Raw genomic sequence first — 23685 nt, forward strand, 5'->3', positions numbered from 1 at the left:
CCAGTTCACCTCCTGGGCACTGCCGAGGTGCCCTTGAGCAAGGCACCGAACCCCCCAACCGCTCGGGGCGCCTGACCAAGGGCAGCCCCCTCACTCTGACATCTCTCCACTTTGTGCATGTATAGGTCCTGTTTGTGCATGTGTGTGTCTTTCGGACCTGTGTGTAATTGACAACAGAGTGAAAACATTGAATTTAAACTTAAACTTAAACTGAAAACAATCTTTGTTATACCGAGGTAACGAAATAATAAATCGTTATCACGAGATAACAGTGCACAAAAAAAAAAAAATACATGGCCGTTCTCGTATTCCGTGCTGGACAGCTATGTTGTCTATGTAATAATACGTCGGTTATGCCCAGGTATTGAATCAAATGTGTTTTAAGACATTTTGCTTAGTTCACCTTATTGTCTATTTGTCTCATCGTGTTTCATGGACACGGCGATGTGAATAGCGCTGTTTCAGCTCATTTCTGCTCACTTTTGAGGACTTCAGGGTCTGTTTTCCTCTGCTGAATGAAACCATGGCGACACGAAATGCGGGTACCTTATTGGTGTAGCGCGATCACATGACGGCCGTGCCACCACTCGTGTACCAAATCTCATTACGCTCAGAACAAGTGCCGAATTACAACCCCGATCACAGGACTCTTGCGGGGTTATGAGCTACGAACTCCCGCTGATTAGCTGAACATGTATCGATCTTTTTTATGAAGTAAAGCTCGTGTAGTCCCCAGATGTCGGAGCGGAAATCAGTTTCTGTGAGACTTTTTCTGATTCACCTTACAGCCTAAATTGAAAGATTAGATTATAATTTTGATCGTGTGTGACAGGCCGATGATGACGGGTGAAGTAACTGGTCTCATTTCTCCACATTGATCTGTTACAGTTCAGTTTGAGCTCCGTCACGTTACAGAAGTTTTTATGATCCAGATATTTGAGGATGATTTCTGATCTGATAGACGAGATGCTCTGTAAAACATATTGATCACTGTGTGTAGATGAGGTCAGTGATGGAGAGGTATCGCAGTATTGTATGTGGGAAAATTGAAACGATAGATGGAGGCCAAGTATTGATCTTATACATTTTTATAAATGATTAATATTGCTAATACAAAGTAAACCTGTGGTAGTTTACTAGAATAATAAAATCAGTCCAGGAGATAAATTCTGCTGCAATAAAATAAAAAGTATTGAAGAGAGAAACTTTGTCTATAAAATATAATCTTATTAAATGAAACAGAAAACAGACAAAATTTACTGTTAAATACAGTAAAAAAATCACAATATAATCCAGATTATCTTATTTCAGTTCTCAGCACGTCAGAAAACATTTAAAATCACAGCAAAAATGTATCGTGATGAAATCGTATGGTCACTGTTGGGATCATATATTGAGATTGTATGTTCTGTATGGTTGAGCTGTGGTGATTCACTGGGCCGGGTATCGATTGAATTTTATTGATTCTGAATCTTATTATGATTCTGCTGCGATCGATTCAGAGTTTTGATATTAATATGATTTAAAACAAAAAAAAGGTGACGTGTAGTAGGGATGTAACGATACCAGAAACTCACGATACGATATATATCACGATATTTATACAAGGGGAAAAAAAGAGAAAATTTATTGTTAAAAATAGCTATTTTATTCAAAAATAGTGCATGTACACTGTACAGCATGTTATTTTTAACTTGGAAGCGTATCATAAACAAATCAACACACAGTTGAACATGTGCTTTCATTTCCCCCTATTACTGCTAGGCAGGCAGACATTAAAGTGCCATAACAAAGTCATGTCAATTAAAACTATAGTGACAGAATATGAAAATGGAAACATTCAGTATTTTTTAACCTACTCTGAACAAAAGTAGTGTAGTACTATTACTAGAAAGTCATCTGAATGACATCAAATTATGAGGATAGAGTAGTCTTAATATTCATCAAATATACAGAACTTAGAACAATCAGACCCTGCAACAACAACAAATTAGAAATAATGTAAACTCAATAACACACAATCCCTCACTCACCGATACACAGAGAGAGAGAGAGAGAGAGAGAGAGAGGTGGGTAGAGATGTGTGTAAAAGAAAACCAAAATAAATGAAGCCCAGCCATTTCCCTGGAAGTCATAGAAAAACTCAAACACACATTCACTCAGTTTGTTCACGCCAGGTTGACAATCTTGACATCAAGGAGACCCTAACACTTTCTCAGAACAGGAGATGAGGAGAGGAAAGCTCTGCTCCTGCGCTTTCATGTGATATGCGTGGCATTTCTGTGCGACCCTGCATTCGCGAGTAATCCATCCAAAAGTAATGTGTGTGCAGAGCCGTATGAAAGCTTTGTTATACATTATTTTAGTGTAACTTTATCATTTTTTTTCACTGTGAAAACATTGGACTACCGACAAGTGCTTGGTCTTGTCGGAAAGCCACGATTACGCTGTTTCACGTGATATGTGAAACGTTATGACGAACGGTCGCAGAGAAAATCCACAGAGAAGAACAATCAATCTCCTTACTTTTATTCGCTGTTTCCTCCGGTCACGCACGGGTCAGAGTCGGAGGCTGAGCTGCACGAGTCTACTCTCACCTGCGCGTGCAGTTGCATGCAAAGGTATAGCTATATAACTACCGTGGCATTCACACGACGGTATCGAGAATTTATTTTATCGCGACACTGCGAAATTCGACATATCGTTACATGCCTAACATGTAGAGATAATATTAATGATGACTGTGTCACTGAAATAATTTCCTTCTTTTAGTTTCACTTAAAGAAACAACTCAGTTCATATTAATATATTAATGTCTTATTTTAGCTTTGTTTATTTCTGTACTCTGGAGTGTGTGTGTGTGTGTGTGTGTCAAGTCAAGTCAAGTCAAACTTTATTTATAAAGCACATTTAAAAACAACCTCAGTTGACCAAAGTGCTGTACAGTTATTGAAATATAAAATAATCATACACAAATTTCATAAAAAATAAAACAAAGGAAATAGTAAGAGCTCAATTTTAAAAAAAAAACAACAACTAAAAATTAGATTAAAAAAGGAAATAAAAGAGTAAAAAGAGTAAAAGCCAAGGATTCTTGCCTAGCAGGGACTGAACGCCAAGGAGAAAAGATGGGTTTTCAGTAATGTTTTAAAGTGCTCAACAGACTGTGCAGCTCTAACCTGGAATGGTAGGCTGTTCCACAGCTTTGGGGCCGCCACTGAGAAGGCTCTGTCCCCACGAGTAGAGAGTCTGGACCGAGGTACTGCCAGGAGCAGCTGGTTTGACGACCTAAGTGCTCTAGAAGTACTGTGAGGCTGTACAAGCTCTGATAAATAAGACGGTGCCAGACCATTTAAACACTTAAAAACAATTAATAAAACCTTGAACTGGATCCTAAAATTAACAGGCAGCCAGTGCAAAGATGCAAGGACAGGACTAATGTGATCACGCCGTTTCTTTCCAGTCAGCAGGCGGGCAGCTGCATTTTGGACTACCTGTAAACGGCGCAGTGCTGACTGGTCAAGACCAACAAACAAAGAGTTACAGTAGTCTAGGCGTGATGTAACAAAGGTGTGAATAACTTTCTCAAAATAATCTCGGGGGAGATAAGCCTTTACTTTTGCTAATAGTCTTAGCTGGAAGAAGCTCGTTTTGACAATAGAGCTGTGTGTGTGTGTGTGTGTGTGTGTGTGTGTGTTTGTTTGTTCCTTATTTGTTGCTTATTTTGTCACTTCCTGTCTCAGTGTGTGTGATGTGAAGAGAGGAGCTCACAGATACAAACATTAAACTCAGATATTAGGTTTTATAATGTAGAATAACAAACATCTGGAGCACAGGATACTGCAGACATGTAGTACAGGACGTTAAACACACGGTCTTTGAATGCAGCACACGTCGTCTCATCTACAGAAACATATTTAAATATATGACGTCATGTCACTATGTTTTTGGTGTCAGTCACTTTAACAGGACGTCAGCATGTTAAAGTTCCCCTTCATGTTTAGCAGTATAAATCTGAAACTGTTCACTTACTGCCCTGACATATTTTATAAAGACCTGAGGCAGTGTGTCAGACCACCGTCTGTGTGCGAGACGTCAGCGTCATGGCGTCAGGGAGGCAGATGTATAGATAAATTGTTCCAGGAGTTTAATGTCCTCCCTCCTGCCTCGTCCTGAACAAACTGAGAGTTAACTGAGAGCAGAGCGACACATACAAAGATCATGTTTCTTTACTTGAGCCTTTATACGTCTGTTTTTCTTTCTGTCGCTCCACATTCTGTCTGGCCTGTCTGACTCCCTCATCAACTCTGTAATAAACTATAATTATTCAGCCAACATTCCCCACGCGCTCACGTGTCACTGCTGCTATCTGACACCGCCTGAATCCACTCGGCTCACGCACCCTGACGCACATGTTTGCAGTAGAGACTCGACAGGAGCTGATTGGACCGTGGAGTTTATCACAGTGGACTTCAGGCTGGGACGGCGTGTCCATCAGTCCACATGTGGGCGGGACAGGAAACTGATTTCTGACTCTGCTGATTGTGGATTCAGTTTAGTTTAAATATCAAACAGTTTGTAGAAAGTTTGTTTTCAGATTGTTTCTGGTGTTTGGGCCGTGAACGCACCACGAGTACTGCTCTTTAGTTTTTACACCCAGAGGTTAATAAAAATAAGTGTGAGCTGCAGAACAGGTTGGACAGGTGTGTGTCTGACCTGCAGAACAGGTCGGACAGGTGTGTGTCTGCAGCTCAGTTACAGCTCACACCTTTTTATTTAAAACAAGAAATGGAAAAGAAAAAGTCAAACACATGATGAAACGTTCACATGAATTAACTGTGAAGATGCAGCTGCAGCAGGCGGCCGAGCACCGTCCCTGTTTTATGATCCTGTTTAAATTGTTCTCAAATAAAAACAGTCACAATGGTCTTTTTTCTGCACCATCATGTTGTCTGCGTGCAGTGATGTCACTGCGTTGCGCTACAGGCGGTCCTAAAGACGGTGACGAGATGTGGCGGCAGCAGATGAGCAAGTCGATAGGAACGTCTGTAGAATATATTTTATTTATGACACAGTTTTAATACTTTAATGAGTTATTCTGGTTTATTGTTTTCTGAAACCTTTGAGCTCAGCTTTGAAGATCCTCCAGGAAGTGACATCACAATAATCAGAAACACCAGCACATGTAAAATAATTGAGGACCCCTCTCATGTGTTAAATTCAGAATACGAACTGTTACCCTCTGGCAGACGTTACAGAATCCCAGTAAAAAATAAAAAAAGGTTTTTGAACAGGTATAAATTCTCATTCATTCCACTATCCATTACCCTGTTGAACACAGGCCGGTAATGTATGTATGTATGTATGTATGTATGTATGTATGCACTTAGGTAGGCACTTTATGATTGTATGTCTGTATGGAGTATGTGGGTATGGACTTTAGGTATGCACTTTACGACCGCACTTTATGTCTTTATGTCTGCACTGTCAGCACTTGTGTTTCTTGTTTATGTTATGTGTTATGTCCTAGGTAGCAGCCTGTGTATGTCCAACACAAATTTCCTTCGGGACTAAATAAATGAATCTTGAATCTTGAATGTAGTGATGGCCTGTCTCCACAGCAGAGCTCAAAGGGTTAAAACATCTGAAACAAACAATGACCTTTCACAGCGGCCCGACCCGACACGATCAAACAGTACTCAGGACGTATTTCAGATGAAACCCGGCGCCGCAGGTCGCTCAGATATCAGGAGGACAGTAAATTACCCAGAGTTCCCATTGTCAGCTTAGGAGGTCCACGCTCACTCAGGTCTGACACAGATGTGACACAGATGTGACAGGTTTGTTCTGCAGCGGTGAGTCGTGGCGTTTAAATAAACAACCTGAATGTGATAAGTATGAGCGAGTGAGATATCAGCATGTGTGTCGGTGAGGCGTGACGTGACGTGGCGTCCGATCTGGGGTTATGTAAGGTCACAGAACAGAATCTAATCTGTGAGCTGATAGGACGTCTCTGCACTGTGCAGTTTATTTTCTTGTGTTGCAAAATGAGACGAAGAAAAGCTGCAGAGTTTCACATGCTGGTCAGATGATGATGATGATGATGATGATGATGATGAAGAGAAAACATCAGGAAGGCTCGGGGCGCTGTGTGAGACTGTAGTTCACACTGACAGTCACATGTGTCTCCAGTCTGAAGACTTAAATATCAATCTGATAAGACACAGACGTCCTCTTTGTCCTCTGTCTCCGTGCCACCTCAGAGATCAGTGATTGGTGGAGCTTAACTAGACACACATCTGTATATGGAGGTTAATGGGACACATATCTGTATATGGAGGTTAACGGAACACACATCTGTATATGGACGTTAACGGAACACATATCTGTATATGGAGGTTAACGGGACACATCTGTGTATGGAGGTTAACGGGACACATCTGTGTATGGAGGTTAACGGGACACGTCTGTATATGGAGGTTAACGGGACACATATCTGTATATGGACGTTAACGGAACACATATCTGTATATGGACGTTAACGGAACACATATCTGTGTATGGAGGTTAACGGGACACTTATCTGTGTATGGAGGTTAACGGGATACGTCTGTATATGGACGTTAACGGGACACACATCTGTATATGGACGTTAACGGAACACATATCTGTATATGGAGGTTAACGGGACACTTATCCGAGTATGGAGGTTAACGGGACACGTCTGTATATGGAGGTTAACGGGACACATATCTGTATATGGAGGTTAACGGAACACATATCTGTATATGGAGGTTAACGGAACACACATCTGTGTATGGAGGTTAACGGGACACACACATCTGTATATGGAGGTTAACGGGACACGTCTGTATATAGAGGTTAACGGAACACACATCTGTATATGGAGGTTAATGGGACACATATCTGTATATGGAGGTTGACAGGACACGTCTGTATATAGAGGTTAACAGGACACGTCTGTATATGGAGGTTAACGGGACACATCTGTATATGGAGGTTAACGGGACATATCTGTATATGGAGGTTAACAGGACACGTCTGTATATGGAGGTTAACGGGACACATATCTGTATATGGAGGTTAATGGGACACATCTGTATATGGAGGTTAACGGGACACATATCTGTATATGGAGGTTAACGGGACACATATCTGTATATGGAGGTTAACGGGACACGTCTGTATATGGAGGTTAACGGGACACTTATCTGTATATGGAGGTTAACGGGACACTTATCTGTATATGGAGGTTAACGGGACACATATCTGTATATGGAGATTAACGGGACACGTCTGTATATGGAGGTTAACGGGACACATATCTGTATATGGAGGTTAACAGGACACGTCTGTATATGGAGGTTAACGGGACACGTCTGTATATGGAGGTTAACGGGACACATATCTGTATATGGAGGTTAACGGGACACGTCTGTATATGGAGGTTAACGGGACACATATCTGTATATGGAGGTTAACGGGACACGTCTGTATATGGAGGTTAACGGGACACATATCTGTATATGGAGGTTAACGGGACACTTATCTGTATATGGAGGTTAACGGGACACGTCTGTATATGGAGGTTAACGGGACACATATCTGTATATGGAGGTTAACGGGACACATATATGTGTATCTCTTCAGGTTGATTTCAGGACCTCTATTGATCTCTGATCAGAGCTGAAACCAGGACAGAAATCACATCTGGTTATTTTCAGGCTGAACAACAACACACGATTTATATCTCAATCTTTTCTACATGTTCACAAACACGTTGATAAAAACACACTGAGATCAAAATAAAATATAGAGACGGGGATTTTATTCACTGTTTGAAAATATACAGCTGCAAAACATGTAAATGAACTATGATAGAAAATAAACAGCAGGACAGTACGTTAACTTTTTATTTTATTTTTAATAATTTACTTATTTTTAAATGGATAACAGGGCTGTATGTTCACTGTTTATTTGTTTATTTTATTTATTTTTAAAATCATGTGTGAGAGGATGAACTGGTGGATCATGTGTGAGAGGATGAACTGATGGGTCGTGTGTGAGAGGATGAACTGATGGATCATGTGTGAGAGGATGAACTGATGGATCATGTGTGAGAGGATGAACTGATGGACCGTGTGTGAGAGGATGAACTGATGGACCGTGTGTGAGAGGATGAACTGATGGGTCGTGTGTGAGAGGATGAACTGATGGATCGTGTGTGAGAGGATGAACTGATGGATCGTGTGTGAGAGGATGAACTGATGGGTCGTGTGTGAGAGGATGAACTGATGGGTCATGTGTGAGAGGATGAACTGATGGTTCATGTTGTCCTCAGACGGTCCTTACGGTATCTTTGCGGGTCGGGACGCGTCCAGAGGCCTCGCCACCTTCTGCCTGGAGAAGGATGCCCTGAGGGACGAGTACGACGACCTGTCAGACCTCAACGCCGTCCAGATGGAGAGCGTGAGGGAGTGGGAGATGCAGTTTATGGGTACGTTTGTTCCTCATGTTCCCACCACAGATTAACACGTCCATTAGTCTTTGAGGTCACAGAGACATTCAGTGTCTTCACTTCCTGTCTGTCCCATAGTATCTCTGTATGTCCCTGTCTGTCCCACAATGTCTCTGTATGTCCCTGTCTGTCCCACACTGACGACCTGAAACACTGAAGTTTACCTGCTGACAGACTCTGTGACACGTTACAGTCTGAACTACAGGTCACACACTGTTCCTCAGGTGTAACTTTGGGTTCTCACAGTCATTGAAATGCTGGAAAAGTCCTGGAATTGTATTTGGACTGAGGTAGTTACAGTAATCCTCTGTGGGTAACCTTCCCTGTAACGTAAAGGTGCGACACACCAAGCTGATGGTCTGCCGTCGCTCAGTGTTGGGCCGTCAGTGAGCATCTGTCGTCCTTGTCGGTGCAGTTTGTCCTCCACTGTTGCCCCTTGTCCCCCCCTTCGTTGCCCCCCTTGTCAGCCCCTTGTCGGAGCAGAAGGTACGTGCTGACGTCTTTGCGGTGTGTTCAGGTGCAACTTTTTGGCTGAGATATGGTGATGTCAGGCGACGCAGCAGGGGGCTCACGGTTACACCAAAACATCGGCTGAAAACTGAATTGCTTCTCATTTTCATTTTGAAAAAGTTCTGTGTTCAGATGAAAACGTTTTGACAACAGTCTCCGTGCACACAGATCTGCAGAAATCACCAAAGCGCTGTAGTGTCCGTGCCAGGCCCGTAGGTGGCGGTGTGACTTTGTAATGAAACGACACACACGCCTGCGCACATGCGCTTCCTTCTACAGAGCGGTGATGTATACACAAACAAAATGGCAACCGCACAAATGTTTGTCTGGATGGACAACGAGGTGAAGCTGCTACAGTAAATCTACACGCTGATAGATTAAACAGTTAGAGCAGCACAACCAGAGCGCGGGAGGCCGCCATTGTTGTTGTGATGGTCGATTTCCTCGCACATGTCTAGTGACTGGAACTGTAATGAGCATGTGCGGAAAGTCTCCGTTTTCAGAGGAACTGCATATTGCAAGTTTACATGACAACGGAGACATCGCTGTTTTAAAAAAAAACGCACTCTGGAACCCATTTTCAAAACATTGAGTTTTCAGTCCCCGAAACGCCACAGTCGTGTAAACGACCAGCCGAAACACAACTAAAGTTAACTGTTGGAATCATCGTATAAACAGGACCTGAGACGCTGGAGAAGAGCGAGGTGTCGGTGAGGTCACATCAGCGTTGTTACTCTCACCGTTACTCTTCACGTGTTCATCGTCCTGCAGATTGGCGATTTTTCTCAGGTGGTTAAAAACGTGTCATCACTCTGTTTTCTCCCAAATCTGTTGTACTTCAAACCACAGGTGGTGACGGCCGATGAACGGATGAATTTTGTTCACTGTTGACCTGTGACCTGATCACTCAGGACTCGTGTTAGCACCAGGTGTGACACACCTGTCTACTTATTGATGATGATAGAAGACGACCTGCACGTTATTTGATGATGATGATGATGATGATGATGTTTTACTGTACACTTGTTAATCACAGCAGCGTCACAGAGGCTGTTACAGGAAGTCCCTCCCTCCCTCTGACGCACCACTGTGTGACCTCCTCCTTTCTGTCCCTGTCTTCCAGAAAAATACGATTACGTGGGGCGGTTGCTGAAGCCGGGCGACGAGCCGTCGGAGTACACGGACGAAGAGGACATCAAGGACCACCTGAAGCACGACTGAGGTTCATCACACCGACCAAAGCCAGGAGCCCCAAACAGCTGCGACAGACGGCCCCCGGCCCCCCACACCTCCTTCTGACACTCCTGTAACCTGCCCCGCCCCCCCACTCCTCAACCTGTCCGCTGCCGTGGCGCCTCTGAAGGGCGGGACTCCCAGACCTCCGCCCCTCTCCCTCCCTCTTCATCTTGTGACCATGACCACCAACAGGAAGTCAGGGGGGAGGGGTTTGTGCCATTAGACCAATCTGAAACTCACCCATCAAATCTCTTAGTCATTTCTCTGGGGGGTGTCGGGGGGGACGTGTAGTGATGGTGGTCGCCGCTGAGCACCGGGTGGAGGTTGGTCAGACGTAGGAACACGTTGGTGGAAGACGATGGGACAGGAAGCAGATTGTCTCTTTTATCTTTGGTTTTGTCACATGATTGCAACTGAAACTGCTTCAGCTTGGGACGGCGCATCAATCAATCATTTCTCTTCTTCTTTCAATACCCCCCCCCCCCCCCCTCCCCTTCCCTCCTCACCGAGAGGGCGGAGCTGCAGCCTCAGACGCAGCGCCGTGGAGACGGGCGGGGCCTTTTCCTGTTGTGTTTGTAGTGACATCACTACTAGTTCTCTTTGTTTGTCACCATGTGATTGTATCTGTGGAGTAGCATAGAGGGGGAGGGGTGGGGGGAGGGGTCAAAGGTCCTCGCCATATGAAACCTGTTGATGAATGACATCATACGGACTGAACACAAAGGGAAGGTGACCATAAGGCAGTCCCAATCAATCCACTCATTTGTTTACACGCCTCCTGACGAGTGAAACGCCCCCAAAAAAGGTCCAAGTATTAATCGTGCCTTATTTAGTTTGTCGTGTCAGTGCTGAGCGTCAGAGAGGAGGTGGGCGGGGCGAAGGGATGGAGGCGGCGCTCCCCCAGACTCACTTCACCACCTGTAAATATTCCGTATGAATTCTCAGTGTTACTGCCATATTTCTGTCGGTGATGAACTCCATCGTGTAACTGCGACGTCGTATCGGCCAAAACCCCAAAAATGGTTTGCGTTCTTTCTTTGGTTCTTTTTAAATGTGGGTGAATCTCCAAAAAAACATAACAAAGAGGGCGGAGCTAAGAGCTGCAGGGCGGAGCTCAGAGCGGCAGGGCGGAGCTCAGAGCTGCAGGGCGGGACCGGGAGCTTACCTGTAAATATATCTATCATTTTATTAAAGCATGTGCAACAACAGTGAGCTATGCCGACTCTCCACCACGTCATGTATTTAAATGTTGGCTGTGTGTGTGTGTGTGTGTGTGTGTGTGTGTGTGTGACAGAGGCAGGAAGGGATTTGTTCATGCATAATAAATCAATTTGGTTAATAACTGAAGCCGTCTGGCGTTTCTTTGATCTGAGAGGCAGCTTTGGAAAATGTTTCTTTAAAAGGTTGAAACAGGAAGTGACGACGCAGAGACACAGACGGACACACGGCCTTAAGGTAAACAACATAAAACTCATCATCATTAGAATGAATGAATCAATTCTCTACCTGTATGTTCACATTAACAGGTTCTGCTGAGAACATGTTTAGAGATCAGCTATGAACAAAATATTCAGTTGTAACTTCATGTGTTCACAAACAAACTGATGTCATGTGTTCACAAACAAACACGTCACATTCAGAGCTGAAGTTTCACTGTAACAGGAAGATGTTTAACACTGATGGTTAAATGACGGCAGCTCAGAAGGGACAAATATAATGATCTGCTCAGATCATTCAGCCTGTCACCAGCTCAGATCATTCAGCCAGTCACCAGCTCAGATCATTCAGCCTGTCACCAGCTCAGATCATTCAGCCTGTCACCAGCTCAGATCATTCAGCCAGTCACCAGATCAGATCATTCAGCCAGTCACCAGCTCAGATCATTCAGCCTGTCACCAGATCAGATCATTCAGCCATCAGATCATTCAGCCTGTCACCAGATCAGATCATTCAGCCAGTCACCAGCTCAGATCATTCAGCCAGTCACCAGCTCAGATCATTCAGCCTGTCACCAAATCAGATCATTCAGCCAGTCACCAGCTCAGATCATTCAGCCAGTCACCAGCTCAGATCATTCACCTCGTCACCAGCTCAGATCATTCAGCCAGTCACCAGATGTTTTTAAAGATGAATTTTAAAATACGTTAATGTGAAAACATGATTTAATGACAGGAACATTTTTATGAATCAGTGAATCACTGACAGGTTAAAAACAATCTGAGGACATTTTGTTCTTTATTGAGTTTTAACATTTTATGTCACTTTATCTTTCATCATCATCATCATCATCATCATCATCATCACCACCATCATCTTCATCTTCATCATCACAGACATGTTCACTGAGGTGGAGATGGGACCGAGTTCAGGGTAAAAATAAACCTCTGTCATCATCATCACCATCATCATCACCACAGCTCAACAGCGCCCCCAGTGCTCCTCCTGGTGACCTGCAGCTCCTCTCACTCACTGATGTTTCTGAGTTACACTGTTGTTTCTATCGGCCATCACACACACAGCAGCCTCAGAGCCTCAGACCCGGAGCCTCAGACCCGGAGCAGGGGGACTTAAATCCGCCGAACATCTCACTTTATCACCGACAGACAGACAGACAGACAGCTGCTGCTGAACGCAACACGACATCTGAGCTTATCTGGGTTAAAACAAACGTAAAACCTCCGCCTGCCCCGCTCAGGATCAGACCATCTTTAAATCTGACAACAGACTAAACTCCTCCGATAAATCCTCGAGGACCGGAGCTTCTTCCAGGCGACACATCCGGTGAGCGATGATCCGATAAACAGGATGTTTGTTAGGATTCATTCAAACAGAACTTCATGAATTCCTTTTTATGAATTAACGGTCTGATGTGTGTGATCTGTGTGTGTGTGTGTGTGTGTGTGTGTGTGTGTGTGTGTGTGTGTGTGTGTGTGTGTGCAGTTAGGGGCTGTTGTGTACTAATCAGCAGTGTGACTCCAACATAAATCAGTTTTTAGATTTTTGATGTTTTAAAGTTAAAAGTTAAAAAAGTCTCATTTTTTCACTCTTGTTGTTCAGTTTAATTTTGAATACATGTTAAATGAGACACAGAACAAAGTGATGCTGATGAAATGTCACGATTTTAAGATCAGATGTGGTTCATCACATGATGTGTTCCTTGACTGTGGGAAATCAGAAAATCCAACAATAATTTCTGGTTTTATAGTTTCTAAGATAGATGATGTTTATTTTGGTACACCCCCCCCCCCCCCCCCCCCCCCCCTTCAATAAGGTACAGTCCCTAATGGCGGAGCATCTGTCCCAGAGTGAGCTCGACTATCCCTTCAAACTGCTGGAGTATTTCAACGGCTTCAGAGTGTCAAAGGTAAAAATTGAACCCCTCATTTATTATTTCAGTTTCTGTCAGTGATGTCACAGAGTCTGTTACTGATCAATATGATCTATAAACTGATCAATATGATCTATAAACTGTTTGATGTGATCAATAAACTGATCAATATGATCTACAAACTGTTTGATGTGATCTATAAACTGATCAATATGATCAATATTATCTATAAACTGATCAATATGATCAATATTATCTATAAACTGATCAATATGATCTATAAACTGTTTGATGTGATCAATAAACTGATCAATATGATCTATAAACTGTTTGATGTGATCTATAAACTGATCAATATGATCAATATTATCTATAAACTGATCAATATGATCTATAAACTGTTCGATGTGATCTATAAACTGATCAATATGATCAATATGATCTATAAACTGTTTGATGTGATCAATATGATCTATAAACTGTTTGATATGATCAATATGATCTATAAACTGATCAATATGATCTATAAACTGTTTGATATGGTCAATATGATCTATAAACTGTTTGATATGATCAATATGATCTATAAACTGATCAATATGATCTATAAACTGTTTGATATGGTCAATATGATCTATAAACTGTTTGATGTGATCAATGTGATCTATAAATTGTTTGATATGATCAATATGATCTATAAACTGTTTGATGTGATCAATATGATCTATAAACTGATCAATATGATCTATAAACTGTTTGATGTGATCAATATGATCTATAAACTGTTTGATGTGATCAATATGATCTATAAACTGATCAGTATGATCAATATTATCTATAAACTGATCAATATGATCTATAAACTGTTTGATGTGATCAATATGATCTATAAACTCTTTGATGTGATCAATATGATCTATAAACTCTTTGATGTGATCTATAAACTGATCAATATGATCTATAAACTGATCAGTATGATCAATATTATCTATAAACTGATCAATATGATCTATAAACTGTTTGATGTGATCAATATGATCTATAAACTGTTTGATGTGATCAATATGATCTATAAACTGATCGATATGATCTATAAACTGATCAATATGATCTATAAACTGATCAGTATGATCAATATTATCTATAAACTGATCAATATGATCTATAAACTGTTTGATGTGATCTATAAACTGATCAATATGATCTACAAACTGTTTGATGTGATCAATATGATCTATATATTGATGTGCAGGTGTTGCTGTGTCTCTGCTGCAGGTGATATTCTCAGCCTGTGAACTCGGAGTCTTCGACCTCCTGTTAAAGTCTCAGGAGCCGCTCAGCGCTCAACATGTGGCTCAAGAGCTCAGAACCAGTGAGGACGGGATGGAGAGGCTACTGGACGCACTGGTGGGCATCGAGATACTGGAGGTGGAGAACATGGACGGGACAGGTGAGGAAGAGGAGGAGGAGGAGGAGGAGGAGGAGGGGGAAGAGGGGGTGATGGTGATGATGATGGTGGTGATGAATATGATGATGATGATGATGATGATGATGATGATGTGTCCATGTGTCTCAGCTGTGTACAGCAGTACAGATGTGGCAAACCTGTATCTGGCCAAAGGAAGCAGCAAGTCTCTGCACGACATGATCATCTACCAATCACAGACCATCTACCCTCTGTGGAACAACATGGTGGACGCCGTCAGGTCAGTGGGGCATCATGGGAGTTTCAGGTCCTGTGTCTGTGATCAGATTAATGTAGGACTGTGTGGAGATGAATCTGATGTTCAGAGCTGAGGTCAAAGGTCACAACAGCAGGGTCATGTAGATGTAGGAAACATGGAGGACAACAGTGAAGGTCCCATGTTCTTTGGTTAGGGTTGGGGTTGGGTCTGGAACAGGACCAGTTAGGGTTGGGGTTGGGTCTGGAACTGAACCAGTTAGGGTTGGGGTTGGGTCTGGACCTGAACCAGTAAGGGTTGGGTCTGGAACAGAAGCAGTTAGGGTTGGGTCTAGAACAGAACCAGTTCCATGATGGTGGAGAAAAGGGGAATGGATTCAGTGACCTCTGCACAACCTCACTTCCTGTCAGGAGGACGGTGAAGCTCACATGACAGAGGTTAAGGCTCAGTGTGTTCATCAGGACCAGAGTGATTCATGTCTCTGAGGCTGCACAGGAAGTTCAGATTGTCTTCTCAGACTGAAGCAGAGAAGAAGACATAGAACAGTCAGAGACATGGAGGTTCTCCAACAGCACCTCCATCACACATGTTGACACAGCTGAACTAACATGTCAACCATCTTCATCTTACATGAGCATGCACACATTACTCTTCTTCTCCCCACGTCACAGGGAGGGCAGGAACCAGAATGAGAAGACCTTCGGCCTTCCTCCAGAGGATGTCTTCCAGGCCATCTACAGGTCAGAGCTGATGTCAGGTGATTAAACGTGTCGACGAGTTGTCTGTCTGCAGAGTTTCACTCCTCTGTTAACTCCTCCCTCCAGGTCAGAGGAGGAGATGCTGAAGTTCATGGGTCTGATGAACTCCTCCTGGGTTCTAGATGGACACGACATCGTGACGGCGTTCAACCTCTCCTGCTTTCAGAACATCGTTGATCTGGGAGGTGAGAGGTTAAACTGCGACCTGAGAACAAGACAAACCTACAAGTTCATGCTTTGACTTCCTGTTGACATCATTGTGTCTGAATAACTCCCAGGATGCACTGGGGCTCTGGCCCGTGAGATGGTGAAGGCGTACCCGTCCTCCTCCGTCACGGTGTTTGACCTCCCGCAAGTGGTCGAGATGGCCCAGAAACATTTCTGTCAGGAGGACGACACCGTGCTCTTCCAGAGCGGTGAGTCTTTGCTCCTAATAAAGTGGCAGCTGAGTCTCATTTACAGGTTATTAATTATAATAAACTAACATCAGAACTCCTCCGAGAACCGTCACCTTATCGTGGTGGAGGAGTTTGAGTGCCCTCATGACCCAAGGAGCTATGCTGTCAGGGGCATTTTGCCCCTGGTAGGGTCTCCCATGGCAGATTGGTTCTGGGCGAAGGGTCAGACAAAGAACAGTTCAAAAGACCCTTCATGATGGACAACAACAAGGAAACGTGTATCCGGCCCAGAGGGTTACTGGGGCCCCGCCCTGGAGCCAGGCCTGGGGCTGGGGCCCTTGGGCGAGTGCCTGGTGGCTGGGCCTTCGCCCAGGGTTGGTGGCCCCTTGCTAAGGGCCATCCAGTCCCTGTACCGAAGGAGTGCGAGTCTGGTTCGTGTAGCAGGCAGTAAGTCGGACCTGTTTCCGGTGAGAGTTGGACTCCGCCAGAGCTGTTACCAGTTCTGTTCATAACTTTCATGGACAGAATTTCTAGGCACAGCCCAGTGGTGGAGGGTGTCAGGTTCGGTGACGGGAGAATCTCGTCCCTGCTTTTTGCGGATGACGTGGTCCTCCTAGCTCAATCGAACAGTGACCTCCAGCTCTTGCTGGGATGGTTCGCAGCAACTCCAAGTCTGAGGCCATGGTCCTCAGCCGGAAAAGGATGGATTGCCCACTCCAGGTCGGGGGGGGGGGGGGGGTCCTGCCTTTGGTGGAGGAGTTTAAGTATCTTGGGATCTTTTTCACGAGTGAGGGTAGGATGGAGCAGGAAATTGACAGGCGGATTGGGGCGGCGTCAGCAGTGATGCAGGCGCTTAACCGGTCCGTTGTGGTGAAGAGGGAGCTTAGCCAGAAAGCGAAGCTCTCGATTTACTGGTCGATCTACGTTCCAACCCTCACCTATGGTCACGAGCTCTGGGCAGTGACTGAAAGAACAAGATCGCGAGTACAAGCGGGGTATCTCCGCAGGGTGGCTGGGCTCAGCCTTAGGGATAGGGTGAGGAGCTCAGACATTCGGGAGGGACTCGGAGTAGAGCCACTGCTCCTTCACATCGAGAGGAGCCAGTTAAGGTGGTTCGGGCATCTGGTAAGGATGCCTTCCGGACACCTCCTTCTGGATGCCTCCCTTAGGAGGTGTTTCGGGCATCTCCAATCGGGAGGAGACCTCGGGCCACCCCAGGACACCCTGGAGGGATTACATCACCCGGCTGGCCTGGGAACGCCTCGCGGTTCCCTCGGAAGAGCTGATGGAAGTGGCTGGGGAGAGGACTGTCTGGGCTTCTTTGCTGAGGCTGCTGCTCCCACGACCCGGACCCGGATAAGCGGAGGACGACGAGTACGAGTAACATCAGAACCTCCTCCGTGTTTAACACCACATGGGTCATTAATTATAATAAACTAACATCAGAACCTCCTCCGTGTTTAACACAACACGAGTTATTAATTATAATAAACTAACATCAGAACCTCCTCCTTGTTTAACACCACACGAGTTATTAATTATAATAAACTAAACATCAGAACCTCCTCCGTGTTTAACACCACACGAGTTATTAATTATAATAAACTTAATATCAGAACCTCCTCCGTGTTTAACACCGCACGGGTTATTAATTATAATAAACTAAACAGGATGTGTTCCAGGATCTGTGTTAGTCTGAGGGAGATGTTCCTAATAAAGTGACAGCTCATTTAAACAGATGTCTTGACGTCCTGCAGGAGATTTCTTCAGCGGTGAGGTTCCTCCTGCTGATCTCTACGTTCTGGCCCGAATCCTCCATGATTGGCCTGAGGAGAGGTGTCTGACGCTGCTGAGGAAGATCCACCACACCTGCAGGCCAGGTGAGTCCTACTGTGTGTGTCCACTGTGTGATTCTGGTCTGTCCCAGACTAAAGACGACCAGCGGTAAAGAAACGTGGTGATATCTTTGGTTGTCCTACGTCACACAGTCAGAGAGGTTCAAACATGGTCGTTGTCACAGTCTGTGATCAAAGACAGCCTGGGATCAAATTCTGACTGTGTGATGCTGTCACCACCAATGTCTACTAACCAACCAATAGAAATGCAGCATGACATCAGCGCCACAATGCTAAATGCTAATAGATGCTAATAAATACACTTCAACTTTGTAACTCTTGTTACAAAATTTTGTTGGCCTCTGTTCCTCCATCACATCCTCACTGTGACCTTGTCACAAATGTGTATAAATGTGTATAAATGTGTCTGAATGTGTATAGATGTGTATAAATGTGTATAGATGTGTATAAATGAGTATGAATGTGTATGAATGTGTATAAATGTGTATGGATGTGTATGAATGTGTATAAATGTGTATGGATGTGTATGAATATGAATGTTTATGAATGTGTTTAAAAATGTGCATAAAAATGTGTATAAATGTGTATGAATGTGTATAAAAATGTGTATAAATGTGTCTGAATGTGTATGAATATGTATGAATGTGTATGAATATGAATGTGTATGAATGTGTTTAAAAATGTGCATAAAAATGTGTATAAATGTGTATGAATATGTATGAATGTGTATGAATGTGTTTAAAAATGTTTATAAATGTGTATGAATATGTATGAATATGTATGAATGTGTTTAAAAATGTGCATAAAAATGTGTATAAATGTGTATAAATGTGTATGAATATGTATGAATGTGTATGAATATGAATGTGTATGAATGTGTTTAAAAATGTGCATAAAAATGTGTATAAATGTGTATGAATGTGTATGAGTATGTATCGATGTGTATGAATATGAATGTGTATGAATGTGTATAAAAATGTGTATAAATGTGTATAAATGACATCCACAGCTTCACCTCTGAACCCAGCCAGCTCTATTAAAGAGAGTGAAACAGTGTCAGTAGAGAGCACATGTTGTGTCTGCAGGACAGACGAGGATTTAAAGTTATCAACATGTCTGTCACATGTCTGAGACACGTTGTGTGTTTATTCTCACACTCTGAGTCCTCAGTATGTTTGTGGTCGTCCTGGCAGGTGGCGGCGTCCTGCTGGTGGAAGCCATGCTGTTTGAGAACAGACGAGGGCCCGTCATGACTCAGATCTTCTCCCTCAACATGCTGGTGCAGGCGGAGGGACGGGAGCGCCCACCGTCCGAGTACACACGCATCCTCAACAAGACCGGCTTCCACAACATCCAGTTGTGCCGCACAGGCAAGTCTTACGATGCCATCCTGGCCATCAGATGAGCTGGAGACAGGTGGGAGAAGGAAGTGCTGGAGACAGGTGGGAGGAGTCTCAGAGAAAGTACAGGAACTTTTCAAAGACTTCAGAGGGTTTGTAGGACGACATGATCTGATCAACTCTGAACACCAAAATGTTTCCTGTCTCAGAGCTGACGGAGCTCCAGTTTCCTTTGTGACGACACGTCAGCCTGTTTTTATCGTATCTCCCCGACATAGACGTTTCTCTGGACCGAAGCTGCTGCAGGAAGTTTCTGATCAGTGTCTGAAACACATCTGTGGAAACAAACAGAAACTCTTCAGGGTCAAAGAAAAGTTTTAGGAAATACTCTGAGTCCAACTGACAGCCAGCAACACGTTAGCTTAGCTTAGCTCAGTTTTGCATAACGACTGGAAACAGGTAGAAACAGTGAGCCTGGCTCCGTCTAAAATCAGCCCACCACCCAGCCTACATCTGTATGTGGGGCCCTTATATGAGACTGTCCACAGGATCCATATTGACCCCACACAGGTGTGTTCACCCAGGTGGGCTCCATGTCAGTACTGCTGGAGCTGCCTGGGTAGCAACAGTGATGGGCCCAAAATGGACGTCTTATCTGGGGCTCACCTGGGTAAACAAACCAATGTGGGGTCAGTATGGAGCCTGTGGACAGTCCCACACAGGGGCCCCTTATTCAGCCCACATGGGCCCCACATACAGATGTTGGCTGGGCTGCACATCTAAACATCACTAACATTTTATATGTCTTTGTTAATACGCACAAAAACCAAAGTGTAAAAATGTTGTCAGTTATCTGAACAAGTTTAAAGATGCACTGATGAGACGGGGGGTCAGAGCAGTTGGGGGTTTGATGCTTTGCTCAGAGGCACCTCAGCAGCCCCAGGATCCTGAGCCGTCAGCTCTCTGGCTCCCAGTCCACATCCAGTGTTTGGTCCATTCAGGGACTTGAACTTGTGAGTCTCCTCAGACTGAGCTGCCGCCGCCCCGGGCTGTGAGCTTCCGACTGACCTCGTTTTAAAAAGAGAGGACGATGATTTACTGTGACGGGTTTGTTTTTGTGACTGAACTGAATCATGATTCATATACACAGTCTGATCTTTGTAACCATCATCACTGTCTGTGAAGCAGCAGAGACAGGGAAACTAAAAAGCAACCAGAGTCTTTATTTAGTAGCTTTTAAGAAACAGAGATGTGTCTCAGCATGAACTAATCTCAGTGTACAAACACTAGGCAGACCTGTGTGATCCTGGTGCACAGACTGACCCAGGTGTGTCTGAGCCTCTGTTAATGACAGATATCTGTGAGACAGACAAAGATGAAAAAGAGAAAAAGACAATATTATAACCTAAAATAAATCCGACCTCACCAAACTAAAATCTCAGAACCACAGATTCACTCTTGAGTTTTTACACCTGTGTTCAGGTGAGAGCCTCACCAGGGGCATGATGTCTTCAGGTTGTCTGTCCGTCTGTCCCATTCTCGTCAACAGATGTCAAGAATGGCTCGAGGGAGTTTCATTCAATTTGGCACAAACGTCCACTCTGACTGTAGAATGAACTGATGAGAATTTTCTATCCAAAAGGTCAACGGTCATCTTGACTGTGACATCATCATGTTTTAACGTCATATCTCAGGAACAGAAGGGGAGACATTTGGTCAGATACTGAATTGGTGACTCTAATCTTGAAACTGTGCTGATTGTATAGATCTTCTGTGTGTGAAGCATCCATGTTTTCACTGACATGGATGGAGACTGTCAGAGACACTGGACTGGTGGGCGGAGTCATACAACCACAGGGTGGACTGGTGGGCGGAGTCATACAACTACAGAGTGGGCTGGTGGGCGGAGTCATACAATCACAGGGTGGGCGGGTGGGCGGGGTCATACAACCACAGGGGCGGTGACTCTTGCTCAGTCCGAGTAGTGTTTTCATGTGATGGGTCACTGTGATGAGGTCAGCGCTCTGCTTTGTTTATCAGACTTTAACACTCCTCTGAAGATTAATTACAAACACTGATTTATATCTGAGCTGACGAACATGTTGTGTGTTGTGATGTTATGTTTAATGTGCGACTGTGTTGACTGTGATGAGTTCATGTTCCCTCTCAGACTGCATGTAAATCAGACACTCAGTTTGCCTCCACCATCCCTCTGCTGCTGTTACAAAGAAGAATCACTGCAGTGCTGTTGTTTTTATTTATGTTTGTTTGTTTGTTACATTTCTGGAACATCACGTGTTTACACATAATCTGAGCTCTGATTGTGTACTGATGATGTCACATCCTGAATACAGAGCAGTGTGAGAGGAGCAGGAGACACTTTAGCGTTAGTGATGTGTGTGACAGACGAGGTGTGAATGATTGTTTTGTGTCCTCTGACTGTTCCACGTCACCAGCATGAATCCTGCACATTCAGTCACACACCGACGTCTTCTTTCTTCTTTGTAAAAGGTTCATGTTTATAGAAATTAATAATTAAAACTATGCATGTGTAGACGATCCCCAGGTGACTGATTCTGACGATGCAGCTCTGTTATTGATGCAGTTTTTCTCCACATGTAACTTTACATATTAAACACGTTATTAAAAACAATCAGGAACATACTGCATCTGTTTTATCGCTGTCTTTAAAGCTGTCTGTGACTTTATTCTGCACCGATCCTTCCTGACCCTTCTGACATTAAAGGAAACGACCACTTCCATTTTATTCTCCATTTATTTTCACATATTTTAAAAAGAAGAATTACAATCATACTCTTCATAAAGCTAAACCTGAAACCTATAAAAAGTAAATACAATCAAACAAAGTGTGACTAAAACATTAGCTTCTACATCACATTTCTATTCCAGCACATGTTTAGTGGGATTTTTATTAATATAGAAAAACAAAATATGATGATTTGTTTGTTGGTATCGCTGCTTAAAATCATTGTGAAACCCATCAACAGAATATTTAATGAGATTTAATTTTCTTATTTATAGCTTCTAACAGGGGAGAAAAAAGTTGGTATTCAGGGGTTAATGTAAAACCTCTGGACTTATATTTTAAATGATTCAATCTTTTACTGGAGCTTTTCACAACATAATGTAGTGTGTTTATTTATATGAGTAATTTTTACACTGAAATCAACAAAAATGGAATACTGTGAGGCCCGGCCCAGCATCGGCCCAGCAGTGGCCCAGCATCGGCCCAGCAGCGGCCCAGCAGCGGCCCAGCAGCGGCCCTCAGCACGCCGGAAGAAATGAGTCCTGTAAAATATATTTAACTGTAACCTCACAGTTAGAGCCTGTTACATTACTGATATATGACAGAATGTTCCTGTAAATGACTGAATTTACATCTGATTACTGTGATTTATCAGTATGCTCCTGTAAAATTATTATATTTACCTGCATAAATTTCACAATAAAATGTGGTTAAATATCACAGTAAAAGCCTGTGAGGTGATAATAATGTCATTTACTGTGAAATATTACAGTTACATATTGTAACTTCCTGGAAATAATTTGCAGTGCAGTTGTTTTTACAGTTTAACATTGTCACACAACAACAACCTGTGTAAATAAATAATTCTAATTAACAAATATCTATCTCAGAAAATATAAACCTGTATCAGTATGTAATATTAATGACCAATTACCCATGACTTACAAATATAAACCAGTCCAAATGTATAATATACATATAAGAAATTATCTTTGAAAATATTAAATATATATCTTAATCAACTTGACCTGCTGTCTTCTTATATTTGAATCAATGAATATGTAAAATATACAAAATATGAATATACATATTTGTACAGTTTATGTATATGTACACCCACATACTCACTTACTACTTATTAACATATTAATATATTATCAGAAAATATAAAATCCTCTCTTTGCTCAGTCTAACTAGATTAACCTGTGTGTTACATGAAAACAGTCACAAACATTATTAATAATAATAATAATAATGTTAATGTTGACATG

General features: G+C 43.2%; 2 protein-coding genes and 1 long non-coding RNA gene across 4 annotated transcripts in view; all 3 read left to right on the forward strand.

Moving 5' to 3' along the window:
* pgrmc2 (progesterone receptor membrane component 2) overlaps window positions 1-11627 on the forward strand; it is a 13925-nt gene extending 2298 nt beyond the window's left edge. Inside the window, exons 2-3 of one of the 2 annotated variants that reach the window (XM_050061326.1) lie at window positions 8363-8518; window positions 10173-11627. In XM_050061326.1, coding sequence (XP_049917283.1) covers window positions 8363-8518; window positions 10173-10270 — 254 coding nt within the window. In that variant the 3' untranslated portion in view covers window positions 10271-11627. Of the gene's footprint in view, window positions 1-8362; window positions 8519-10172 lie in introns of those variants that run through there. The other variant, XM_050061328.1, reaches the window with a different exon arrangement.
* Window positions 7-8355, forward strand: LOC126400546 (uncharacterized). The gene is made up of 3 exons (XR_007570987.1): window positions 7-6369; window positions 6737-7047; window positions 7189-8355. It is a non-coding gene; the product is annotated as an uncharacterized LOC126400546 (long non-coding RNA).
* A 1125-nt stretch (window positions 11628-12752) lies between the features above and the next one.
* Window positions 12753-23290, forward strand: asmt2 (acetylserotonin O-methyltransferase 2). Its single transcript, XM_050061325.1, has 9 exons — window positions 12753-13066; window positions 13557-13649; window positions 14889-15063; window positions 15190-15319; window positions 15967-16035; window positions 16120-16238; window positions 16332-16469; window positions 18209-18331; window positions 19501-23290. Exons 2-9 carry the CDS (start codon window positions 13569-13571, stop codon window positions 19710-19712), a joined length of 1047 nt encoding a protein of 348 aa, XP_049917282.1. The 5' UTR covers window positions 12753-13066; window positions 13557-13568; the 3' UTR covers window positions 19713-23290.
* Window positions 23291-23685: the final 395 nt, after the last annotated feature.

The sequence above is a fragment of the Epinephelus moara genome, chromosome 14 (assembly GCF_006386435.1).
Source record: "Epinephelus moara isolate mb chromosome 14, YSFRI_EMoa_1.0, whole genome shotgun sequence".
Lineage (NCBI taxonomy): Eukaryota > Metazoa > Chordata > Actinopteri > Perciformes > Serranidae > Epinephelus > Epinephelus moara.